Here is a 27,027-nt window from a genome sequence, read left to right as displayed (position 1 = left end):
CGAAACCTACCCACTGATGTGTGTTGTTCCCCCCCCACACACACCAACAGTGCATGCCTGCAGCGGACGAGCTCCGGAGGAGCCTCAGTGTCCTAACAGGGAGGCCAGAGAATTGCATAAAAGTCTGTTGTTTGATGGGGGCTGGAGCGATAGCACAGCGGGTAGGGCGTTTGCCTTGCATGCGGCCGACCCGGGTTCGATTCCCAGCATCCCGTATGGTCCCCTGAGCACCGCCAGGAGTAATTCCTGAGTGCAAAACCAGGAGGAACCCCTGTGCATCGCCAGATGTGACCCAAAAACCAAAAAAAAAAAAGTTTGTTGTTTGATGGGGGCTGGAGCGATAGCACAGCAGGGAGGGCGCTTGCCTTGCAGGCGACTGACCCAGGTTCAATTCCCGGCATCCTACAGGATTCCCCACGCACCGCCAGGAGTGATTCCTGAGGACAGAGCTAGGAGTAACTCCTGAGCATCACCAGAAGAGGTGCCCCCCAAATAAAAACAAAACTTTGGTATTTTGGGACCAGAGCACAGAGGGCTGGGTGCTTGCCTTGCACATGGCCAACCCAGGTTCGATCCCCGGCACCCCACACGATCCCAGGAGCCCGCTAGGAGTGATCCCTGAGCGCAGAGCCAGGAGCAAGCTCTGAGCACTACTGGGTGTGGCTCACTCCCCCTCCAAAAAAGTTCGGTTTTTATTTTTCTTTAGGTACTGCAAAGAGGAGATAGGAGCCTTTGCTCACAGAAAGTGCCACCCCCTCCTAAGCCCCCAAGGGTCGGGTGATTGAGCCTTTCCTGGGACTCTGGACAAAGGCAAACAGCGCCCCCAGAAGGGCCCTGGCAAAGCTCAGGTCCCAGGTAGGGCGGGAATGAGACAAGAGGGGAAGGAGGGCGGGCTAGGGGAGCCCCCACCATTCCCTGTCCCAGGCGGACAGCAGGGAGGAACTTCCCTGCACCTTTCAGCTTTGGGGGGCACAAACCAGCTGCCTGTCTGCCAGGAAGCCCTGGTGGAGCTTTGGTCCCATTCAGAGCACCCCACCTGTGTTGGAGGTGCTGGGGGAGTCTATCCCTGAGGATGCTGCCTCCCCCCGCAGGTGTAAGTGCTTTGGACTTGGGCCTGAAAACTGGACCCAGGTAGGTCTTTGTCCCCCACCTCCATTAATTAAACCGTGAATCACTGCTGAGTCACAGGGGAGGGGGGAGCGCCTGAGGCCCCACTTCCTCCCTCCTGGCAAAGAAAGATGAGTCAGCACAAGTCCAGATCCAGAAGGGGAGGAAGAAACTGCCTAACGCAGCACGGAGATGCAGGGTTGGGGCTGTGGGGAGCAGAAGGTGTGCAGGGCTGCGGGGAGCAGAACGCCTGCAGGGCAGGGGGGAGCAGAGAGCCTGCAGGCTGGAGTCAGGGTGGGCACAGAGAGCCCGGTGCTCTTTTCTGTATCATAGCAAACTCCCAGAGTCTCCAGCCCAAGGCGCCAATGAGCACCCCACTCTCTGCCGCTTCCCCTTCATTCCTTCTCTCTCTCTCCTAATTTCTAAAAATTATTCCAGCTGGCGAGAGAGTGGAGGGGTAAAGTGCTCATCTGTCTGGCATGCAGCTGACCTGGTTCACATCCCTGACACCACTACGGTCCCCGGCACCACCAGGAGTGACTCCTGGGCAGAGCCGGGACTGTGCAGCCCACCAAACCCACCAGCACCAAGTTCAGAGCAGTGACGTCGCTCCTAACCTTTCAATAGGGTGTACCATAAGCTTTCAGGGGTTTGCTTTCACCCCCAAACTCTCAAGCAGGCGTGTGTGCATGTGCGCGCATGTGTCTGTGCGCGTGCATGTGCGTGTGTGTGTGTAGGAGGGAGACGGCGCTTCCCCAAGGACCCCTGTTCCCACCCTGAGCAAGCACCTGGTTGATTCCCAGCTCTGTGCAGTCCCCAAGCACCATCAGAAGTGACCCCTGAGCATGGGCAGATGTGGCCCCCGATTTAAAAAAATCTAAAAGAAAATCATGAAGAGTTTGTGGTTTTCTCTGTCCTTGAAATTCTGAACTCCGTGGGCACCATCCGGGACCTGCAGGCGGGCACCAAATCCTGCGTCTGAATCTCTCCCTCTGCCCCGCCCCCACCCCGTTTTGCAAGGCAGCAACTTTCAAGGCAGCCTGGCCTGGATTTGCAGGAGAGGATCATATTCAACAACACCAGCAGCGCTCAGCCAGCTCCGTCTGACCTGGGGTGGGGGGGATCGTGTTTGGGGGCGAGGGGGGGGGCACTGCCCCGACCCCCAGGAGCTGGGAAGCGGCTCACAGTGCTGAATGCACAAGAGTCATCAATGACACACACACCCATCCCCCTGGCCACCCAGAGTGACCTGGATGCAGCTGGGAAAACTGTTTAAAAACCGGGGTGATGACGACAGTGGGCTGGGGGGTGGAAGTCGAGCTGAGGTGAGATAGTCAGGACTCATCCCGACAATTGCTCATAGCTGGCCCACCTCTTCCTTCTAACAACAGCAAATTCATTACCAAACTTGGGTTTCTGCTGCCAAGGAAGCTGAATTCCAGTTCCAGCTTCAGTGCTGTGTGACTTTAGGCAAGTTACTTAACCCTTCTGTGCTTCAGTTGCACTACCTGAATATTATTACTGTACAGAAAATACTTCTCATGGTGCGTGGCACATGGTACTTGGGAGAGTATAAGGGAAGTAGACTGAATCGCCTGGAGAGCTGAATGAAGTTCCAGACTGTCCATCAGAGCAATGGCTGTCTGGTCAGAAACTACATTTCCCAGACAACCGTGCCTTTGCAGTCACGTGACAAGAAACTGACCAAAGGTATGTAGGAAGTAGTGGGCGGGTTCAACTTCTTAGTCCCGCCCACCATACCTACTTCCCTTCTCCCACCTGGGGCTGGACAAGGCCTCCTAAGGACCCGCAATTCTGGGGGTCACACGCCAAAAAGAGTCAGAAACGGCAGAGCCTTTTCGGGCTGGACCCCGGGCGTGGGCTCGACACTTCAGAATTCCCAACTGTCCTTTGCTTTGGGTGTATTTGGTGGATGATTACTATTGTTTTTTCTTTTTGTTTTTTTTCCTTTTTGGGTCACACCCGGCAATGCTCAGGGGTTACTCCTGGCTCTGCACTCAGGAATTACTCCCGGCGGTGCTCGGAGGACCATATGGGATGCTGGGAATCGAACCCGGGTCTGCCGCATGCAAGACAAACGCCCTACCTGCTGTGCTATAGCTCCAGCCCCAATTACTATTGATTTTTAAAACTGATTTTTATTGTGACATGGGTTTACCAGACTATTTGGTTTACTAAACTGTTCGCATTTTGTTTAGATTTTAGTTGTTTCTTTTTTCTCCCCTTTATTTTTACTTTCTTTTTTTTTTTTTGGCTTTTTTTTTGGGGGGGGGTCACACCTGGCAATGCACAGGGGCCACTCCTGGCTCTGCACTCAGGAATTACCCCTGGCGGTGCTCAGGGGACCATATGGGATGCTGGGAATCAAACCCAGGTCAGCCGCGTGCAAGGCAAATGCCCTACCCGCTGTGCTATCTCTCCAGCCCCTATTTTTACTTTCTTTCCTTCTTTTTTTTTTTTTCTCATTCTGGGCCACACCTGGCAGTGCTCTGGGCCAACTCCCAACTCTGTGCTCAAGGCTCACTCCTGGCGGGGCTCAGCGGGCCCTCTAGGATGCCAGGGATCAAACCCGGGTCAGCTTCGTGCAAGGCCAGCACCCTCCCTGCTATGCTTTGGCTCCAGTCCCAGATGTTTCTTTCTTACTCCTTCAAACTCTAAATTTTGGTGGCCGCACCTGGCAGTGCTGGGAGGAAGCGGGCAGTGCTGGGGGTGAAGGTCCAGGGCGCAGTGCACAGAGTCCATGCTGAGCCCTCCGGGCCATCTCCCTGGACCTCCAGGCTGCCCTCTTCATAAAAATCTTTTTTTTTTTTTTTGGCTTTTTGGGTCACACCCAGCGATGCTCAGGGGTTACTCCTGGCTTTGTACTTAGGAATTACTCCTGGTGGTGCTCAGGGACCATATGGGAATCTAGGAATCAAATCCAGGTCGGCCACGTGCAAGGCAAATGCCCTCCCTGCTGTACTATTGCTCCAGCCCCTTCATAAAGATCTTTAAAACCCCACCAAGTTTTAAACCTTAGCTCAATGGATGGGGGATGCGGGAGAGACTCAGCCCAAGCGAGGTTCACACTCATAATTTTACAGCACCGAGCAGTGCTAAGAATGCCTCCTCGGTTGGCACAGATGGCATTCCATACGCACATTTCTTTCGTTTCTTTTTTTGTTTTTGGGCCACACCTGGTGATGCTCAGAGCTTACTCTTGGCTCTGTGCTCAAGGTATCACTCCCAGTGGTGTTCTGGGGGCTCTATGGGATGCTGGGGATCAAATCCAGGTCAGCTGGCGTGCAAGGCCGGCATCCTCCCCGCTGTCCTCTTTCTCTGCCCCTCTCCATCCACCCACTTCTGCAGGAAGATGGGTCCAGCTTGGGGGTCACCCAGCACTTGGGAAAGGTGTGCTAGGCCCAAGAAGCTCCGGGTGCCTCGAGACTCGGGCTGGGCTCGGGAAGAAGAGAGGTGGGGTGTGCGGGCCCCCTCCCTCGGCCCCTCTCGAGCGGAAACCAGTCTGCGGCAAGCAGGAGAGACCCAGCAGTGCGGTGGGGCCCTGGGGGAGCCACTTCCTCCTGCTCGCTCCTGCGTCTCTCCCGCCTGCAGATTCTGTGCGGCTGCAAAACGCTTTCCAGAAATGAGCTAATGAATCCCTGGGGACGGCCACTCAGCGTGGCCACCCCAGGCTGGGGGCCGGTGCAGTGATGCCAAATCCCATTCCGAGAAACCCAGGTCCTCGGGCCATGCTGGTGGCATGACCCGGTTCCCAACACTGGTCCCTACTATCCATGCTGCGCCCCTAAGGGGGCCAGGCGCCACCTTGGATCGTTTCCACTTTAGGATGTGGGAGCACTCTGATCCCCACCGCAGCTGAGAAAACGCATGGGGCCCCAGAGACATGCAGACACCTGGCCCGGGTCACACAGCTCCCGAGAGGTAGAGTTGGAGGGGAAACCAGGGGGCCCGCGCCTTCTTCACCGCCCTGGCACTCCACAGGACTGGCCACCACCCCACCACCCTGGCTGCCCATGCCCAACTCTGTATGGCAGACGAGGAAAAGGAGGCACAGAAGGACTGGTGGCCTGGCTCCCAGCCACACAGCCAGGTGGGGACCAAGTCGGGGTTCGCTGCAGCACCCCCCGGCATCAGGCGGGGCCTGTTTTCCCGTCGATGAGATTCGTGGTTGCTACGTTTCTCTCTAGACTCCAGGAGAGCCTGGTACACAGGGGTTGTCACCCCAAGAGTCGCTGGTCGAATCCCAGAGTGGTGGATGCAGGGTACAGCCCTCCCCTCCCCCAGAGGCGAGGGGCCCAAGGGCGAGGCACGTGGAAAGGGACCTGTGCCCTTTACAGAGACCCTCCAGCGGGACCTGGGCGACAGGATGGCGGGGAGGGTGTCTGCCTGGCAAGCATCCAGCCTTGGTCCCCAGCACCCGATTGAGTCCCCCGAGCACCGCCAGGAGGGACTCCTGAGCACAGAGCCTGGAGTCAGCCCTGAGCACTGATGGATATGTCACACACCCCAGAGACCCCTAAGAGCTTAGCTGCTCCTCCAGAGAAAACCCAGGGGGCTTCTTTTCAGACACCAAACCTCCAGGCTTACAGCACCCGCCCTCCTGGACACCACCCCCTGTCCACACGGTAAGGCGGAGGAAATGCCGGTGGCGTTTCTCCCTCCCATCCATCGTGTTCCCTGAACACAGCTAACAGTGGCCTCCGGTTTGCTGACTCGAAGAATGAAACACATCTATGGGAAGGCCCTGCACAACGCAACCAGCACTCACCAAGGGGAAGTAGAGCCGTGTCCACGCCCCGCCCCTCTGCAGGGAGGCCACGGGTGGGTCAGGATAGGCCCCGCTGTGTAGATGGCCCCAGGAATCATGGTCTCAGGCGGGCCCTGGGTGCTTCTGAAATCCCTGCACCGTACACCAACTCCTGCTCGCAGGGGGAGCCTTGGGGTGGGTGTGGAGGGGCAAGGGGGACCCTGGGCTGACTCTTGGGGCTGGCAGGTTTCCAAGCAAACGTTTCTAGCCAGCAGCTGCCTTCAGGCCGCAGGAAGCGGCATTTCCGGCACCCTCCTGCCACCCAGCCTTCGGGGTCTCTCCGAAGACCTCAGCTCAGGGCTGACTGCTGGCTCCGAGATCAGGGATCACTCCCGCACAGACCCGTGCCAAGCAAAGGCCCTCCCCTCTGCCCCCCACCTTTCTGAGGGGGCTTGGGCCGTCCCGGTGACGGCATCGTGATCTCTCCCGGCTCTGTGAGGGGTCTGGTCAGAGTCTTCCCTCAGATCTCTCATAAACAAGCCAGAGATGATGAAATCGTCTTTCTGGGTGACTCGGGGACACAGTGCTCTCTGGGCGACTGAGCAGCTACGACTGTCCAGTGACACCTGTGTCATTAGATGCTGTCATGGGATGCAGGGGGGAAGGCAGAGAATGGCATCCCTGATGGACAACTGGTCTACCCGGGAACCAACGCCACTCGAGGCGTGAGCTGAACTGGTCCAGTTCGTCCACTGCTGTTGTCCTCAAGAACACGGTCATTTTTTTGGCCTGCTTATGGCTTCTAATGACATGATGAATGCCGAAGGGAAGGTGGAATCTGACCCAGGAGCAACAACCTGACTTTGGGGTGGTGAGAGACAGAGGGCAGACAAACAGCACCCCCTTGCACCCTCTCACTGCAGGAGGAAGGGGCTGACATGGAGGAGAAAGGGGGAAGAAGGGGCTGGAGGCAGAGAGGAGGAGCACGGGAGCATGAGCTTCACCGGGGTGTATTTTTATACCTCCGCATTGAAAATAGGCACGGCCGACTTCAAGCTGACTATTCTGTCCCGGTGACGTCTCCGTGCGAGTGGGGGCCCTTCCATTCAGCACGTCGCCGTGGCAACGGACCACTTCTCATTCACGCCATCTCCAGGGTTACCTTGCTGGGCTCATTCATGACTGTTGCCATGGAGACGGACCCATTGATACCATCGTGATTCTTGGCAGAATGACGGAGGACAGTGGCCTTTGGGGGCTACGGATGGGAGTTGGGGGCGGGGGGGGTGGGGAGCATGGCGACGCCAAGAGGGATCTGGGATAAGTACAAGGGTCGGAAGACAAAATGCATCCAGGGAATGAGGAGGTGGGAGGAAGGGAGGGACAAACATGGAGAGGCCCAGTCGTAGAACAATCCCAGACAAACATGGGCAGAGCCTTCTAGTGGGCCTGAGGCATGGAGAGAAGAGAGGGGGCACCTAGCTGTGTCTTCGTTGGCTGTTGTACCCCAAGCTCCAATGAGAGTAAACACCCCTGAAGAGAGTTCTTTTTAAAACCTACCTACCCTTGGCAAACTGCAAGAAAGCAGAAGCAGCACACTTGCACGGGTGCCCCATTCAACTCTGTGCCCCTCCGTGCAGCCTTGGTGCCCCTCGGGCCCCGCCCCATCTAGGTGGCCACGCTCTCCTTCCAGGTGCCGTGCATTCCCACTCGCCCGCCGAGACTCCCTCGGGCCAACCCTCGACTTTCTCCCTCGTTCTTCTCATCTGCTTAAAACCTGCCCCTGCCCTTAACTCTATTAATATAAAAACAAAAACCAAAACCAGAACCTCCCAAAAATCAAGGAGGGGGGGCTGGAATGATAGCACAGCGGGGAGGGCGTTTGCCTTGCACGCAGGGCCGACCTGGGTTCGATTGCCAGCATCCCATAGGGTCCCCTGAGCACCGCCAGGGGTAATTCCTGAGTGCAGAGCCAGGAAGAACCCCTGTGCATTGCCGGGTATGACAAAAAAAAATCAAGGTAGGGGGCATAGAGAGAGGATAGTGGGGAGGGAGCTTGCTGAGCATGCGACCGACCGGGTTCGATTCCCAAAATCCCATAGCGTCCCCTGAGCACCCCCAGGAGTAATTCCTGAGCACAGAGCCAGGAGTAAGCCCTGATCATCACCTGGTGTGCAATTCCCCCCTCAAAAAAATAAAGCTGCTTAACAGGATAACCCAGCAGCCAATGTCCCCCACCTCCCTCCCATCCTTGGCAGTGAAACTCTTTCAAACTGTTCGCTGGCGATCTGACAGCGTCTGGTCCCCTGCGTATCCTGCACATCTCCAAAGCTAGGTCACCCGCCCTGCATGCGGCCAAGTCCCAGTGTCCATTCTAAACCAACCCTCGCTCCTCGCTTCTCACCGAGTCAACTCTGACATCCGGGGACCCTATCCGGGGACGGTGATCCTGACCATTTCCTCCTTCAAATACCTTAACCCCTTCCCCTGCAGCTGGGCCCCCCTGCTCCCTTCGCTTCCTCCCTCCCAGTCTCCTTGGCTGGTCCCCCTCTCCTCTCTCTTCCCTGCTGCCCCACCTCCACGTTTAACAGAGAGCCAGCTCCGGGCTCGGACCACAGCGTGCTCTGAGCTCCACTCCCTTCTCCGGTTCCAGAGCTATAAATAACCTCTATGTTTTGTCTGGTGACTCTTGAATCAGTCCCTGCATCTCCGCACTCTCTTCCTGAACCTCAGGCTCTGAACGGTCAAAGCCCCCTGCCCCCACCCCCAGATGAAAGCAGGCGGAGTACGGGCTCCTGGTCCGCTACCCTGGCCTGTCTCAGCTCGAGCACCCCCACCCATCCTTCCGTCTGCCTCTAGATCCAGAGCCTGGTGTTTCAGACCTTCCCTCTGTCTTTAGGGGGGTGCACACATGGTGGTAGCCAGGGGGCTACTCCTGGCTTGATCCTTAGGGGCCATGCTCTGGGAATCACTCCGTGCCAGGCATTGAACCTGGGGCCTCCCGCACGCAAATGTGCGCTCAGTATACTGAGCTATTTCTCCGATGCCCTTCGCTGGAGTGCGGGCCCCCAGCCGGCAAGAGTCCTTGGCGGGTTTGGTTTGGACCCTCCACCACCCAGTCACCCAGTCTGAGGTTTGTCCCAGGCTCTGTCCTGTCTTCCTTCTCTCCCCCCCACCATGCACTGGCCACAGGCAGGCACTCTCCATTCTGCCGATTCACAGTCTATCTCCTCCAACTAGATACTCGAGTCTCAGCAGTTCTGGGCTCGGCCTGCACCCTCTTCCGGGCACCGAGCCCTGCGCCCTGCACGGCACAAGCTTGTTGAGTAACTTCCCAAAAGAAAGGCGCGGTGAGAAGGAAGGCGATAGTGGTTTGACACGGGGCAGACAATGAGACCGTGTTCATGAGTTCAAAACCGGCTTCCTCAAGAGATTTGGGGGGGCTGCAGTGCAGACCGGGCAGGCAGAACTTTTCATCTCCTCTGAATCCCAACGGCATCACGTGTGGATGTGCCGGTATCATGTGGATGCCAGGGATGAACAGAGGCTTGTCTCCCAGCCCTCATCGGGACCCCAGGACCAGCCGTGGCGTTGGGGGATGACGGCACAAGGCACATTGGCACACTCCAGACTCATCAGACCACCCCAAAACTTGTTTTTGGTGGGTTTGGGGCCACAGGCTCACGGCTGTGTGCTCAGGAGCCCCGCGGGGTGCTGGGGAATCAGTCCAGAGCCAGCCTCCTGGTTGGTCACTGCATTTTTTTTTCTTTTTGGATCACACCCGGTGGTGCCCAGGAGTTAATCCTGACTCTACACTCAGGAATTACTCCTGGCAGTGCTTGGGGGACCCTATGGGATGCTGGGGATTGAACTGGGTTGGCCGAGTGCAAGGCAAATGCCACGCCCAACCTGCTGTACATGGCTCCGGCCCAGGTCACTGCATTTCTGCTGTGCTTCTCTCTGGCCCCTGCACCCACCGAGGCTCCAGAGACAGCAGCAGCTCATTGGCCAGTTCCCCAGCAGTCCCGCCCCTGCTAGGTACAGGTTTCTGGGGGCCAGAAAACCCACCAGGTGTGCCCCCCTGAGAGCAGCAGAGCTGGAAGCTGGAGGGGTGAGCTCGGGTGTCGCCCCCCACCAGACACGTGTGTGTGTGTGTGTGTGTGTGAGAGAGAGAGAGAGAGAGAGAGATAGTGCACAATCGCACGCGCGCAGTCAATCCTGCAGTCCTGTCTGAAGCCTGGCCAGTAATGTGGACAAGCTACAGCACACAGAGCCACGGCCCAGGTGCAGAGGCTGGGTGAGTGTGAGTGTGTATTACTGTGTGCATGCATGTGTGTGTCTATGGGTGTGTGAAGTTGTGTGTGTGTGCGTGTGTGTCCATATGTGAGTGTGTGCATGAGTGTATATTTGAGTGTGTGCATGGGTGTCTATGTGTCTGAGTGTGTGTTTGAGTGTATTCAGGAGTATGTGAGTGTGTTTGAGTGTGTATGTGTGTGAGTGTGTATGCATGTGCATGTGTTTCCATGTGCGTATGTGTCTGAGTGTGTGCATAAGTGTCTATGTATGTGAGTGTGTGTTTGAGTGTGTTCATGAGTATTTATGTGTATGTCTGAGTATGTGCATGAGTGCGTATCTGAGTGTGTGCATGAATGTCTATGTATGTGAGTGTGTAAGTGTTTGCATGAGTATGTGAGTGTGTGTTTGAGTGTGTGCAGGAATATATGAGTATCTATGTGTGAGTGTGTGTGTGAGGGTGTGTGCATGAGCATGTATGCATGTGAGTGTGCTTCTATGTGTTTGTGTGTCTATGAGTGTGAATGTGCAAGTTGAGTGTACTGAATGGTGAGGGACAGTGTGCATGTGTGACTGCACATGAGTGTGTCTATAAGTGTGCATGTGTGAATCTGTACGTGTAGAAGTGTGTGTGCCTGTGACTGGTGACTGAGTGTCCATGTGCATGTGTGTCTGTGTACATACGTGTGTGAGTGATTGTATGTGTGTATGTCTTTGCGTTCCTATGGGTTTGGGTGCGTACCAGAGCAGGGAGAGTGTGTGACTGTGTCAGTGTGTGTGGAGCTAGCACAGAACACTGCATGGACCAGGCCTAATTTCCTCTCAGATGCTCCCCCTGGAGCCATTCAGGGCCCCGTTGGCAGCGCTGAGCCACCATCAAAGAACACCAGCTCCCAAGGCCACCCAGGGTCACCCCTCAGTGCCACTAGCCTCCCCACTTTCCCTGCGCACCCTCTGCCATGACCAGGTGTGCCTGGGACACTCTCAGCGGCAGGCTCCATGCCGCAGGCTCCGCGTGTCCCGGCACAGGGCGGGCCTGAGACTGAGGTCTCGCTGGGATCCACCTGGATTCCCGCCTGAGATGACAGAAGGGCCTGTGCGATGTGCCAAGCGTTGTGAGGCTTTGTCAGGAGCAGTGAGGCAGAATCCCCGATGGCCTGTGCGCCTGGGCAGCGGGCAAGGCCCAAGGCCCACCCTCCAGAGAGAGGGAATCTAAAAGAAGAGCTCCCCAAATTAGAATGGGCCCCAGAGAATTACCACTAAGCCAGGCTAAGGAGAAACTGGCCCCACCCTCCCATCCCCAGGGAATTCGAGAAATCTTGCTCTGGCACTTAGCAGAGAAGGAGCAATGTCCAGGAAAGTGAGAACCCAGGGCCCTAGGGCAGGGTAAGCGCTTGCCTTGCACACGGACAACTGGGGTTCAATCCCTGACTCCCCATATGGTCCCCTGAGCCCCTGGGTGTGATCAAAGCCAGGAGTAAGCCCTGAGCATTGCCAGGTGTGGCCCCAAAACAAAACTAAAAAAATTTTTAAAGGGGGTTTCTCTGCATTACCCCTCAGCCCTGCCCTGCCCTCAGGACCCCCAATGAACTGGCCAGACCCTTCCCAGGAGGCAGGGCCTCTGCTTTCTGCCTGACTGATAAACCTTTCAGCAGGGAGCTGGAGAGACAGCAAGGGGGAAGCTGCTTGCCCGGCACACAGCCCACCCGGGTTCAATCCCTGGCCCTACATGGTCCCCAGCGCCCCTTGGGGAGTGATCCCTGAGTGCAAAACCAGGAACTGGCCCTGAGCACTGCCATCCAAACCCTCCTCAAATAAATAAAAATAAATCTTTCATCAGCACCCCGTACGCACACCTACACATACACGCACTCTCTCCCCTGCTCTCTCTCTCCCTCCCTCTCCCTCTCCCTCTCTCTTCCCCCTCTTCTTCTCCCTCCCCCCCAGCCTCTTCAGCCACTAAAATTAGCTTCAGCCCCAGTCTGCATCCATTGCTCCTGCCCTGGTTTCTCTCTGGGCTCAGTCCTGGCTCCAGGTCCCCATTTCCACCCACTCCCACCCCCTTTCTGGACACCTGGCCCCACCACAAAGCACAGAGCCCATAAACCTACCTCTCCCCTCCCCTGCGAGCCCCCAACCCTCGATCCTGGTTCCCAAACGTCTGTAGAAAGCTTGAGTTGGACAAGACCCCCCACTCCCAGGACCCCAGTAGATACAGTCTGGACACAAATGAAAAAATGACAAGAATGAGCCACAAGGAGGTGAGTCGGCTCCTGGGAGGGAAAAACCCTAAGGGGGGGTAGCCTCACACACATACACAATATATACACATACAGCTTTCACACAACATGTACACACACAGCTACATACAACATATATACACACAACATATACACAAACACACAATATATACACATAACACAAACACAACATACACACAACATACACAGCCTGCCTATATGGTAATGTTCACACATATACACACATACACCGGCACACCTCCATCCATACACATTCATATGCACGCATGTACACTTACACAATGCACACCCACAATACATAGATTCTACACATATCCACACACATACACATACACTCCCCAAAGTATAAAATACATATACCCACATTCATCCAGCCATACTGCTTATATATACACCCACACTCTATACAATATACTCATACATGTACACATATTCCCATAATACAAAAGCACATACATATATACCCACATAATCTATCCATACACACATGCTCACACCACATACATGCATGTCCCCAGATACATGCACACATGATCACATATGCACATGCATACATACCCTACAGTACACACATATATACATACATACATCATTCATACATACATCTATACCCACACTCATTCTTCATGCATATACACAAATACATACATACATACACGCCCCCAACTACATATACCCACATTCATACATATGTTTAAACATAGGACCACATACACTCATACATGTGTACACATATACAAGCCTCTACATACTCCTACATGATATACATGCACATACATATACCCACACCCACACGCATACACCTCCACAGTACCCTCATACACATATACTCTCCAAACACCGAAGCACACATGTACCCGCACTTCAGTGCAAACACACCCACAAACAAGCACCCACAGCTCCTGGGAGGCACCCGCCAGGCTGAGGTGACAGGCCTGAGTCACACCCCAACCGCAGCACGGCCCTTGGAGCCACAGGGTTGGGGACTAGCAACGGGAGAGGGGTTCTCTGATGAAGGTGGGCAGGGCTTGAAATTCCAACGTTTCTGGGGGCTGGAGCCACAGAACAGCGCACCAACGCTCGCCTTGCTGGGCCCACCTGGGTTTGATCCTGCTACCACACAGGGTCCCCCAAGCTCACCAGGAGCGCTCCCTGAGCACAAAACCAGGAGTCAACCCTGACCACCTCCAGGTGTGGGCAAACCCACCCCCCCTCCCTAGATGGATTTTATTTATTTATTTTTGCTTTTTTTGCGTCACACCCAGCGATGCACAGGGGTTACTCTGGCTCTGCACTCAGGAATTACTCCTGGCGGGCTCAGGGGACCAAATGGGATGCTGGGAATTGAACCCGGGTCGGCCGCGTGCAAGGCAAATGATGTCCTACCTGCTGTGCTATTGCTCCAGCCCCCACCCCCCCACCCCCGACAGATGGATTTTAATCCAGGGATTTATTTTGGATCTTTCTGGCTGCACCAGGCTGTGCTCAGCAGTGACCCCTGGTGGTTGTTGGCAGAACATGTGTAGTGCTGGGGTTGGAACTGGGGCCTGGGCGACCCTGTGCAACTTCCCTAGCTTGGGGCCAATGGGGAAAAACACAGTTAGGCTCAGCCAGTGCGGCCAGTGGCCAGGAAGGAAACCAGGTCCACCTCGTGTCCACGCACTTGCTCGGCTTCCAAATCCCCAGATGCGGAAGCAAAGGCGTTCAAGTCACGTGCCCCCACGACAAGCAACAGTGAAGGGGAAGGCTCTGTCCCCTCACCCCCAGACTCTCCACTTGCATGGAATGCTGCCATCCCGCCGTGCCTCAGCGCAAAGCGGGGTCCTGTCTCCCCCACTCCCAGTGGGCAGAGGAGGCTGGTGCCCAGCGCATGGGCGCTTGTTTCTGCTCTTAACTCACTGGTCTATGGAACGGGGCCGGGAGTCATGGGAATAATAACAATCATCACCATAATTACAGTTATTAGTGTTATAAGAGCTAATACCCAGCGCCTGCTCGCTGCCAGCTCCAGGCAGCGCGGCACGCACCCCATACCATGGAACCCCATCTCTGGAGGGGGCTGCAGGCTTCACCCATCTCACAGATGAGGAAGCGGAGACACGGCACCAAGTCTGTCCTCTGCCTTTTTGCTCCCAAACCCTCCACAGCAGCGGGGCTAGAATGACTGGACAGCGGAGGGGGAGACCTTCCACGCAGCCAGCCCGGGGAAGGTCCCGGCTCCTGGCAACCCATGTGGTCCCCCGCCCCCGCCAGGAGTGATTCCTGAAAGTCCTGAGCATCGCCAGGTGTGGCCAATAAAAAGCTCTCTGTGGGGAGCACCACCCTGAGGAGTCCAACTCACGGCGTAATGTCCCAAGCCCCTGGGAGTGGCAGTGGGGGGGCTTCCACACAAGTGGAGGGTCTCCGGGTGAGGGGACAGAGCCTTCCCCTTCACTGTTGCATTCAGCAACCCCGTGATCTTCAGCTTGCCCACAAGAATCCCAGCAGGCCTTGGCTCCAAGCAGTGGCTTCAACAGCCGCTCGTGGACCACAGGTAGACGCAGGTCCAAACCCCCCAGCCTGGAGCGCCAAGCCCTAGGCCAGTAGCAGTGGGATTGCAAAGAATTTTGCAACTTGTGGCACTTGGAGTAATATAGGACAGCGGGGAGGGCGCTGGTCTTGCACGAGACCGACCCAGGCCGGGTCCTGGCATCCCACAGGGGCCTCGAAGCCCCTCCAGGAGTAACTCCTGACAGCAGAGCCAGGAGGAAACCCTGAACATCGCTGGTGTGGTCCAAAAACAAATAAAAAAGAAACAAAAAGAATTTTGTAACTCAGGCGGGAGGCGGGAGAGACAACATGTCAGGGACGGTGACGGCCTTGCACACGGCTGATCCTGGTTCCATCCTGGCACTGTTTAGGATCCCCAGACACCACCAGGGGTCACTTCTTTTTTGGGAGGGCCACACCTGACAGTGCTCAGGGATGACTCCTGGTTCTGCACTGAGGGATCAATCCTGGTGGGTGGTGCTCAGGGGACGCTGTGGGGTGCCGGGGATGGTACCTGGCACTGCCCTCCCTGCTGTCCTGTGGCCCTAGAGGTTGTTTCTGAGCACAAAGCCAGGAACAGTCCCTAGGCACAGCCAGGCATGACCCACCCCCCAAGTGTTGCAACTTGAAGTGTCAGTGACCACCGGCTTCAGTGGACACCTCCTGTTGGAACCCACATGGGCCAGACCAGTCATCCCTGGGCAAAGTATCCCTGTCCACTATCTGGGCAGAGCAAATGTATTTCACTGCACTTCCGGTGCATGGCTGAGAAGAAACCCTGGCATGCCGCCCCCCACACACACTTGTCAGGAGAAGCATCCCAGAGGTGTCAGCACGACAGAACCGAATATTTTGTTCTGGGGCCACACCTGATGATGCTTAGAGCTACCTCCTGGCTCTACACTCAGGGATCACTCCCGCTGGGCTTGGGGAACGGTATGGGGTGCTGGGGATCGAAACTGGGTCGGCCGAGTGCAAAGGGAGCGCCCTCTATGCTGCACTGTCTCTGCATCCCCCCAGCCCCCCATTGGGGGAAGTTCCCGACCCCACCCCTTATGGGGGGGATTCCTTCTTGGTTTTTTGTTTGTTGGTTTTTGCAGCAAAGAAATCAAAGCCATCCCCCATGAGCCCGCCCGCCCTTCCTGTCTCTGCCACCCTCCCGAAACCCCGGACTCCTAAAATTCAAAGCTTTTCGGGGCTGCAGGTGACTCGTGAGAGTCGCTGATTTGTCCTTCCCCAGATAGGGGTGTCCCCCACAGAGTGACACCCTTGCCACGGGACGCCGCACCTGCCGGCTCCCCCCGAACCCGCCTGCGAGCACTTCTCTGTGCACTGCCCAGAGACGCTGACATGGAATCAGACGCAGCTTAGCGCCCGGGTCAGATCCTAAGAGGAGGAGGCAAGTTCTGGCCACTGTGTGCCGTGAGGAAACGAGGCACGTGCAGCTCACAAACGGCGCTGGCTCCACTCAAGCAACTGACACGCGTGTGTGCCGGCGGCAGCTGCGGAGAAGCCGGTGAGCAGCCGGCGAGACCTTCCCCCGACACTGGCCCATCGATCCTTTGTCCCTTCAGAATCATTCACTGAGCCCTTCCCGGGCCCTGTGATTCTCCCCGGTCATGAGCCAGGCCGAGGGGCACAGATACGCGCAACCATGTGCCGAAGAAACAAAATCCCTCCCCGCGCCCCCGTGACCTCGGGAGGAAATGGGCAAGCAAATAAGGATGGTATCCTGCGGCGGGAACGACAGTCCAGGGGGAGGGTGCCGGTTTTGCAAGCAGCCACCCTGGATTCAGTAACCAACACCCCACAAGGTCCCCTGAGCCCCACCAAGCGTGATCCCTGAGCACAGAGCCAGGAGTCAGCCCTGAGCACCCCTGTGTGTGCCCCCCCCACACACACACAAATGCTTGTCCAAACAGCTGAGTGCTTGGAGGGGGAAAGTCATCTACCTGGAGGAAAAGAAGGTGGGGACGGGGGGAGATGGGCCAGTTGTAGGTGGGGTTGGAGGGCAGCGGGGACAGGTGTGGAATCCCGAGGGTGAGGGAACAGGCTGGGCAGACACAGGTGCGAGCACAGCACCCTGGTTGGTGCAAAGTTCCTGTGGGGAAGACAGACATGCCACAGGGTCTGAAGGACAGAGGAGACTCTCCAGGCAGCTGAGGCCCATGGGACCTGGGCAGACTGGCTGGGGGTGAGCAGAGGCCCGGCGGCAACGTCTCTGCAGGCTGTAAGAAGGCCTCTGCCACCCCCGGCCAGGCAGAAGTCACCAGGAGCAGAGAAGTTGAACACATTTGCCGGGAAGGATCCCTCCAGCTGCCGGCGCATGTGACAGGATGGGGCAGGTGGGGTGTGGAGGGGTCACAGAGGGCAGGAACAGATGCAGCCCCAAGACCCCGGCGCCGAGATGAGGGGACCTGGCCCAGGGGCGGAGGCAGTGGGTGAGGGAGGAGCTGGGAGTGCTGCTTCTCTCTCCAAGCTGCATCCACGTAGAACCTGCAGCAGATTGGGGTGTGGGGGTGTGGGGCCGGAGGACCGGCATCAAGATTTCAGACCGGACACCCTGCAGGGAAGGAACAGCTGTGAGGCACACAGCAGAGGTGTGTGTGGGTCTGCCCAAGGCGCAGCCCCGGGAGTCAGCCGACCAGGCACAGGGACTGTGAGAAGTCTGCAGGCAGCTGCCTTGGGCTGGGCGGCTGGAGTGTGGCACAGCACCGCGACCCTCCCACACACCCTGCAGGGCCACAATAGCTGAGCAGAGGCAGAGGAGTGCAGAAACGAGGAAGAAGTATGATTTCACACGACATTCCCCCAAATCTCGGCTCTTCCACTTGCTCCCACCCCCACAGGGTGCCCTCATCGGTGGATCGGAATCCGGGTTCTCGCTGGAGAGAGGAAGATTTCCTTCCACAGTGGCCCAGCACAAAGCAAGTTATTACAGGAGCTCTCCCTCTGAGACCTGCTCGATCTGCCGTTATCTGCACCCACCCGGCACCCGCGGCCAGATGCCTCTGTCGGGCAGGCTGGCATTTGTCACGGGGATTCAAGAGGACAAGACCTCACTCAGTTCCCCCCTCCACTTCCGCCTCCAGCCTGCGGGGAACTGGGCGGTAAAGTCTTCCTCCAGCCCCACAGGGAAAATGGCCAAGAAGCTTGGCTGGGAACGGAAGCACGTCACCTGGGCCATCTGGCCCTGGCGTGGTCCCACCCCACCTCATCAGGAAGCACAGGGAGGAGGGCTGAGCACTAGCCCTGAGGTGCCTAAACAACCTCACTGGACTTGTGCGCTGTCCGCGGTGCTGAAACAGCTCGTGGGTGGGGTTATGTGCTGTCCGCGGTGCTGAAACACCTTTGCCTGCGTCCAAGCACTGTCCAGGGTACCCACTATCTCTCCCCCTTGACTTCTCTCTTCCTGCCCTCCTCTGGGACCCTCTGCTTGAAGAAAGAGGGCTTTCAGAAGAGGAAGAATGCCACAATGAATGACGGTCATTGTAAGAAATTCAGCCTGCTTAGGACCTTTCCAGAAATGGTTTAAACACATCTATTTTTTCTGTTTGTCTATTTCTTTTAGTTTTGGGGGGCATACCTGGCGATGCTCAGGGCTAACTCCTGGCTCTGCACTCAGGAATCATTCCTGGAGGTGCTTGGGGATTGAACCTACGTCAGCCTACTATTTCTCCAGCTCCGTGAATGATGTTTTAATGCTTAGACATACGAGAAGGCAAATAGAAAGTGCTTATTAAAATTAATCTTCGTCGCAGTGTCAAATCCCCCGCCCCTGATGGCGAAGTTAACGTGTGGATGCAGGTGCCCTGTGGTGGGCCCTGCATGAGGCCGGGCTCGTAATGCCCTTCGGTCTCTCCATGTTCCCAGCAGCTGATCCAATGGGAGACAAAACGGCCTCCTGGAATTGGAAATAATGAAATCTGAGCTATGTGTTTGATTGGGAGGAGAGGGACTCCAAGAGGTGGCAAGGAAGGAGAGCTGATCGCTTGCAGCCACGGGGAGGAATGAGCGTGAGGGAAAGCGAATGCAGGGGGATTACAGAATAGGACAGAGCCAGCATAACGTCTCATTGTGGTTGAGGATCACAGTCCTTTGAAAAAATATCTAACAAATAGGAGACACACACACACAGCCTTAGTGCATGCACCATGATGTGCATTCATGTTTAAGTCCTGTCTGCCCCATATGAAGAACTTCTCCAGGGACGTAACAGAAATCAGGACAGTAGGGGAAAAAATACTTCTTTGGTTTCATTCTGGCTTTTTTGGGGGGATCGGGGGAAAAGCTGTACCCAGCAGTACTCAGGGCTTATTTCTGACTCTGAGCCCAGAGGCCACTCCTAGAGGGGCTTGGGAAACCCTATGTGATGTCAGACATCAAACTAGAATTGGTCACATACAAGGCAAGAGCCCTACATGCCGTCCTGTCTCTCAAGACCACCTTTCCTTTGAGGTGCAGAAACAAGAGTGTTGGGGGAAAGTGAGCAGCCATGAGGCGCCTGCCAGTGACCAGAGACTGAGCTACACTATGGGTCTATGAGCGTCCCCGGGCGAGCGGAGAGCCACACTGAAAAAAAACAAACCAAACCAGGGGCTTTGAAGGCTCCTTCCTGCCAGCAAGGTCAAGCCAGCTGCTGTCAGCCAACGTCTGCCCCCAGGGAACTTAAATTGGCCCAAGCACTTTGCAGAACAATTTGGTACTAGCCAGCAAAACCAAGGTTCCCTAGACTATAGGACTCAGCAGTTCCACTCCTGGGCATTTGCCCCAGAGAAATCCGCTTGCAGGAATGAGGGGACAGCTTGGTCCAAAATAGCCCAATGCTGGAAACAGCCCAAACGGATAAGTACCCGGGAGACGCGTCCCACTGCAGAATACGATGCAGCAGGGCAAACGGGTGGGTTGGAACCAGCGTCCATCGGCCGCATCGCAACATGAGCCCCACGGGAGCATTCACAGAGAAATGGCCGGAAACGTCACTCAGTCTTCACGCACCACTGTGGTCGACACGGACACTCAGTGCTGGATGTGTTTTACACGCTGATGCCGTGGCGAGTGCAAACACTCTCCCTCTGCCACCCACCTCCCCGCCCTCGAATTCTGGAAGCACATTCGCCTGGGTGCGGCTTCTGGATCCATCAAGCTGGAGCCGGCTCCTCCCCGCGCTTCCCCAACTGCGCAGGGGGCCCTTGGGGATATTAATACTCCTTAATTCATTGGTTTGCGGGGACGGTTGAATGGGAGGATGCTTATAAAGCGTTTCTGACGCAGCCGACACGCTAATGAAGCAGAAAGTGTCCCTTGACTCACGGGCAGTGGGCAGGGACCAGGGAGGTCTGGAGGGAAGAAAGTGGGGCGTGGCAGGGGTGGAGCAGGAGTGGGGGCCCCTGTCCTGAGCACTGCGTTCCCAAAGTCCCCGGTCACTGGGACAGTGGCTCGGCCGCTGCTTACCCTGTGAGCACCACCACAAAATCCATCACGTTCCAGCCGTTGCGCAGGTACGAGCCTTTGTGTAAGGCGAAGCCCAGAGCGATGATTTTGATGCCAGCTTCAAAGCAAAAGATCCCGATGAAGTAGGGCTCCGTGTCATCCTTGGGATGGAGAAGGCCAGGTGAGGGCTGGGTCCTGGCCAGAGTCTCCCCCAACCCCTGCAAACTGGTACCTAGGTCCCTATGCCCCCAGCACCCACAAGCAAAACCCAAAACAAGCAACATAGGGCTGGAGCGATAGGACAGCAGGTGGGGCATTTGCCGTGCATGTGGCTGGCCTGGGTTCCATCCCATCAGGGTCCCCCGAGCACCACCAGGAGTAATTCCTGAGCACAGAGACAGGAGTAACCCCTGAGCACTGCTGGATGTGGCCCAAATACAAAAAGAAGGAAAAAACAAGTAACAAGTATGTTGTTTTCAGGATGATCTTTTATGGCCGGTGGGGCCCACACACACACAAAGTGCCCCACCATGGACAGGTCGGCTGGGGTGTGGGGAGGGGCTCTCCTCCAGAATAGTGGGGACCCTAAAATTTAAGAAACAGGCCAGAGTGACAGCACAGCAGGGAAGGCGCTGGCCTTGCACACAGCTGACCCAGCTGGGTCCAATCTCTGGTACCCCAGAGCCCTCCAGGAGTCATCCCTCCGCACAGGACCTGGAGTGAGCCCTGAGCACCCCTAGGTGTAGCCCGAACCCTCCCCCCCACACAAATTAGAAAATGTGGGAACATGAGGGGGGTGACTGGACTGTGTGAGTCACTCCCACAGCCGCACCCCAATCCAATCTCCCCGCCCACTCCCCGGGCAGTCACCAGCCTCCCCCGACCCCCACACCTGCTCCCGGGGCACTCACCAGCCGCCCCACCCCCACCCACGCCCCGCGCACTCACCAGTCACCCCCCCCACGCACTCACCAGTCTCTCTGACATTGGGGTCTTGTCGTTGTCCGGCAGGTGCTGCTCCAGGGCAAGGACGATGCAGTTGGCGATGATGGTGGCTAGAATCATGTATTCAAAGGGAGTGGCGGAGAATCAAGGAAAAAGCTCTCTCTGGCTGGGGGAGGGGCCAGAAGGGGGTCTGGACACTGCCCGCATGGAGCGCACTGGACAGTGCCCCCCAACTCTTCCCCCATCGGATCCCTGCAGCCCCCACTGAGCACATTTCAGCAGGACCCCAGCAGGAGCCAAACCTACAGCCCTACAGCTGATGCATCTTTCACAGACGGGGCTCTGGGGGGCGCTAAGGGCTTGTCTGCCCTTGCGGTATCTGTTGGTTTGTTTTAGGGCCACACCTGGTGGTGCTCAGGGCTTTCTCTGGGCTCTGTGCTCGGGGATCACTCCTGGAGGGCTCTGGGGTGCCAGGGGTGGTGCCCGGGTCAGCTGTGAGCAAGGGAGCACCCCGCTGCTGTGCTGTCACAGGGCCCGTGCTTCCTAAGTTCTAGGATCCCCACTACTCTGGCGGTAAAGGTCACTCCTGAGGGGCCCGGGGACCTCACGGGGACAGCTGCTGTAAAGCAGTGTGCAGGGCCAGAACCTTCCCCGCCGTCCTCTCCCTGCTCCACATTCTGGAACCGTTGGTCATGCCTCAGCAACGCGGTGAAGGTACCAGATGCCACTGGCATCACAGGCACTTCGTGCTTCTTCACGGGGACACATCTCCAGCAGCGCCGGAAGGAAGGGGCGGCGGCACAGGGGGAGCCAGGATGGAACTCTGGGTTCAAGCGTGCCAGGCGTGGGTCTCCAGCCCCCCCACCCCATTCAGGGGCCCTTTAAGCTGTGTGATGTTCAACCCGATGAAAAGGAGTGAAGGGGCATCTGGTGCCCACAGGAGACGGAGGCAGTCTGGTCCCAGAGGGGCAGCCGAGGGCCCCTCGAAATCCTCTTTGCGCCCCCCACCCCCGGTGACACAGACGCCTCTGGATCTAGCCAACCTGGATTCTCACTCACAGCTGCAGTGCCCAGCCAGGCCCCAGTGGCGGCGAGCAGGGCAGCTTCCGGCTCCCGGCTTGGCTGGGCCTGAAAACACCCATGTCAGCGGGATGCGGATTCAGCAGCAGCAGAGCTAGCGAGGCCACTGGGGGTGGGGGGCAGGGAGAGGCAGGGGAAGCATCCCTGAGGGGAGTGAGAGAGCAGAATCCACGCATCACCGAACTAGAAGGCTCCCGCCCCGCCCTGCAGAGGGCAGGGCCTGGGCTGGTCCCAGGGATCAAGACACTGAGGAAAATCACTGTGCAAAGTTGCCCACAGTCCCAGCTCCCTTCTGGGGTGGCCCCTTGCCCCATCTCACTTCCAGCCTCCTGGAGTAGGTGCCAAACCTTTAATGCCACAGGCTCCCTCCCCAAGACCTCCCGGGGCTGCCAGACAGGGCGTCAGGCAGCGAAACTCATCTCCCGGCCAGCCGCAACCCCAAGTGCACGGACAGGCAGAGAGAGCAATTCCGTGCTTCCCTGCACGTCCCCACGAACACAAGAGTCACGGTTCCTGTGCCCTGCGTGGGTAGGTGTGAGCACAGTCCACACTCAGTCACAGGGTCCCCAATGTAGGGGCATATCCACAGGCCCTCCCCTCACATACTCACAACACAGCTGTCAAGAAGTGGGGTGGGGGGGCGCATCCCTGGGCAGACCCCGCAGCTCGGAGCTGCCAGTGCATTTCAGGTTATTCCTGGCAGCAGATACACAAGGTGGGTTCTGGGTGAGCCCCATTTTTTTTGGCTTTTTTGGGTCACACCCGGCGATGCACGGGGTTACTCCTGGCTTTGCATTCAGGAATCACCCCTGGCGTTGCTCAGGGGACCATATGGGATGCTGGGAATTGAACCCGGGTCGGCCGCGTGCAAGGCAAACGCCCTACCCGCTGTGCTATCACTCCAGCCCCCTGAGCCCCATTTTTTAACAGCAAATGTAGATAGTGAGATAAGAAACCAACTGCATGGGGTGGGGTGCAGACAGCTGCTGTGAGCAGGTGTGATGGTACATGGGGGCTCAGGGGGACGCAGTGGAGAGCTGCTGTGCCCATGCATGACGGTACAAGGGCAGGGGTCCTGCAAGGCTATTAAGCGCATGCCTGTCCCATGCTTTCCTGCCAGTGGTACCCACAGAGTGCTGAGCACGTGCCCTTCTTCCCTCAAAGCCAGGGGGCCTTGGTTTCACCCACACTGACACCACTGGAGTGGGTACAACCAATGGCTTAGGACTCACTTGGGTCCCAGCAGTCGCCACCACAGAACTGCACAAGGCCGGCGAGACTCGGCATCTCTGATTCGGGTTCCGAGTGCCAAGCAAGACGCAGACGCTTCAGTCGGGGCTGACGGAGGAGTTGTGCCCCCCTGCGCTGTCCCCTGGGCTCTCCGGACTGAGAAATACCCAGTGAGGTAAAATCTTCATCTCCTGTCCACCCAGACATGGCCAGCCTGGGGCAGGGGAAGCAAAGCCAGTGCCAGTCACTCACACCTGGGCTTCCATTCTATCAGCAGGAAAAGCCACCCAGGAGATAAAAATGAGGGTCTGGAGCAATAGCAGAGCCGGTAAGGTGCTGGCCTTGCACATGGCCAACCTGAGTTTGATCCCCAGCACCCCACAGAAATGAACCCCACCAGAAACAAGCCCTAAGCTGGAAAGACAGTATATTGTATAGGGCATTTGCCTTGCACGCAGTCGACCCAGGTTCGATCCCCGGCATTTCATATGGTCCCCCAGGTATAATTCCTGAGTGCAGAGAGAGAAGTCAGCCCAGGATGTGTGTTTATGCCTGGGAAACTGGAATGATGTTTTCAAAAACTGGACAGAGGAATGGAAAGATTGTTAGGGATGGGGGCGAGGTTGGCTGGAAAAAGGCACAGCTTTGACCTTCAGCAAAAAGAGTTTCTGTCAGGCCAGAGCAATAGTACAGCGGGGAGGGCGCTTGCCTCACAGACAGCTGAGCCAGGTTCAATCCCCAGCATCCTCCGAGTGATCCCTGAGCTCAGAGCCCGCAGTAAAGTTTTCCAGTTTTCCATTTGTTTGCTTTAGGGCCACACACGAGACTGCTCAGAGATCACTTGGGCAGTGCTCAGGGGACCATATGTGAAGGGTCGCAGCCCAGGTGACCACCTGCAGGAGAATCGCTGGAGCCCACCAGTGATCTCTCCAGCCCCAGCTGACTTGATTTTTCTGTGACCAGATTGCCAAGAGAGGCAGGGGGCAGGACAGTCATGGGGCCGTGTCCCTGAGCGGCAGATGTGAGCCCCAGGGACCCTTACACACATGCATTGGGCCACCAGCCTGGCTATCCAAGAAGCACCAGGAGGGGCTGAAGCAATAGCACAGCAGGTAGGGTGTTTGCCTTGTACGCGGTCAATCTGGGTTCAATTCCCAGCATCCCACATGGTCCCCCAGAGCACTACTAGGAGTAATTCCTGAGTGCAGAGCCAGGAGTAACCCCTGTGCATCGCTGGGTGTGACCCAAAAAGAAAAAAAAATGGAGCACCGGAAAATCTCCACTAGGGCTCGAGGAGGGAGCAATGTGGTAGAGCGTAGGGTTTGCCTGTGTGAGGTCTCAGGTTCTATCCCTGGTGCTACATCAACACCCATGCATATACATATACATGTATGCATGTGCACACAATGTATGCAAACACAAACACACACATATACACATGCATGTACTCCTATTTCCACCATGTCCTTTGCTTAGTCTTGAGCTCCTTATTCCATACTTTTTTAAAATACTTTTGGGGGGTGGCAGCCAAGCCCAGCAGTGCCCAAGGCCAACTCCTGGCTCTGCACTCAGGGACCATATGGACACTGGGGCTTGAACCTGTGTCAGTCACTTGCAAGGCAAATGTCACTCCAGCCCCTCTCCTTCCATTCTGATGCATTGATTTTCTTGATGAACCCTCCCTGTGAATACTTACTGAACCCCTGAGAAAAATAGACTCCCAGCAGCCCTAAGGAGCCCCTTCAGGGGAAATGGGGGACAGGGAGAGAGTTCAAATGTCCGAAGCATGTCCTGTGGCTTAATCCCTGACACCACGTCAGAAAGAGCTCCTGGGGACAGCCAGGTTCCCAAAAAAAAAACCCGTTTTTCTCATTCCAATATTTAAGGGTTTTCCCCTTTTAAAAAAGAATATGTGCATATCGTAATTTGTTTGCATTTTCAAAGTGTAAATCCTATCTTTTAGGAAGTTAAGAGGGGCCAGAGATGTAGTACGGTGGAGCAGGCACTTGCCTTGCTTACAGCAAACATGTGGGTTCAATCCCCGGCACCCCATAGAGTCCCCTGAGCACTGCCAGAAGTGATCCCTGAGTACAGAATCAGGAGGAAGCCCTGAGAACCGCCGGGTGTGGCCCCAAAACACAAATTAAAAATCCCCACTTCATCCCAGAAGTGGTTCCGTGACACAGGCTCCGAGACCCTCCTGGCACGGGCTCCTGGAAAGACATCTGTGCACGAGCAGACGCGTGTCCATCCCTAGCCCTTTCCGCCCGGTCCACCTCTGGTGCCAACTCTCCTTGACGTGGCCTTGGCTTCCCAGAAAACCTCAAAATCCTTCCCTTTCCTGTCCAAGAGGAACCCTCAGTCTCTCCACCCCTGTGCAAACCCCGCTCCTCCCCAACCTGGCAAATAGTTCGGTGTCTGGCTTTTTTCCCCCCTGATGCTGGCCTTGCCATCCATGAAAATTCTCCTTAAAGCTTTATCACTTAAGAGTAATTAAAAATAATAATAATCCTAACAATAAACTAACAGATTCTGTGCCTTGCAAACCCCAAAGCTGGTTGGCACTGGTCCCAGGAGCCTCATCAATATGACAAAAAGCAGCACAGCCGGAACCTCAAGGAACCTCGGCCCAGGGGACGCCGGGCCAGGGAGGGTCCTCTCCTTGCTGACCCCCGGCCCTTGCTCGCCGGCGCCAGCACCGCGGGCAGGGGCGCTGGGAGTAACAAAGCTGTCACCAGCAGGACCCAGAGGACTCCGCATCTTGCTGAGGTGAGCAAAAAGGAGGCAGCTTCAAGCTTGAAAAGCTTCGCAGCTATTCATGGGCGCCACGGCGGGTTCCCCGGAGACTTCACCAGGAAGAACCGACCGGAAGAGAAAAGTAGCAGGTTCAAGAGGCTGAGTGGCAAGTTACCAGGAGGGGAGAGGCAGCTGCGTGGGGAGGGGAGAGGAGGGGGAAGGAGAGGCAGGAGGAGTTAAAGGGGCAGGGGCTGCTCCCCCCCCTCCAGTCAGGAACTAAGTGAGGAGGGATGAGAACTTGCAGGGGAGGGGGGAGGTCACAGGAAGGAAGAAGAGGAGGAGAAGGAGAAGGCCAAGGGTGGCTGAATCGATCAATGCCGGGGCTTCAGACACCATTCATGGCCTTGCAGAAAAAGGCAAACCATTCTTTCCCACACTTCTGTGCGCGTGTGCAAGACTACAGAGCAGGGAGAAGAATTTGAGACAGCCCTCTCCCCTACCCCAGGGAAGCAAGCAGGAAGTAACTCAGTCAGCTAACTACACCTCTGCAGGAAGGGGCGCGGGGCACTTGAGAAGGGGAGATCAGCCCCAGGACACAGCCTGCAGCATCACCAGGTCACAGACCTCAGACGACAGCGATGGAGA

At 56.6% G+C, this 27,027-nt stretch overlaps 1 protein-coding gene across 5 annotated transcripts in view; it reads right to left on the bottom strand.

Moving 5' to 3' along the window:
- Positions 1–27,027, bottom strand: part of CACNA1A (calcium voltage-gated channel subunit alpha1 A) — a 115,169-nt gene that overhangs the window by 73,678 nt on the left and 14,464 nt on the right. For all 5 annotated transcript variants that reach the window (XM_055126215.1, XM_055126213.1, XM_055126212.1 and 2 more), the window contains exons 2-3: positions 21,364–21,470; positions 20,413–20,552 (exon numbers count right to left, since the gene is read on the bottom strand). In XM_055126215.1, coding sequence (XP_054982190.1) covers positions 20,413–20,552; positions 21,364–21,470 — 247 coding nt within the window. The remainder of the gene's footprint in view (positions 1–20,412; positions 20,553–21,363; positions 21,471–27,027) is intronic.

This window comes from Sorex araneus, chromosome 2 (genome assembly GCF_027595985.1).
Source record: "Sorex araneus isolate mSorAra2 chromosome 2, mSorAra2.pri, whole genome shotgun sequence".
NCBI classification, from domain to species: Eukaryota; Metazoa; Chordata; class Mammalia; order Eulipotyphla; family Soricidae; genus Sorex; species Sorex araneus.
The sequence above is the reverse complement of the archived record's forward strand: the minus strand, read 5'-3'. Positions and strand labels throughout refer to the sequence as shown.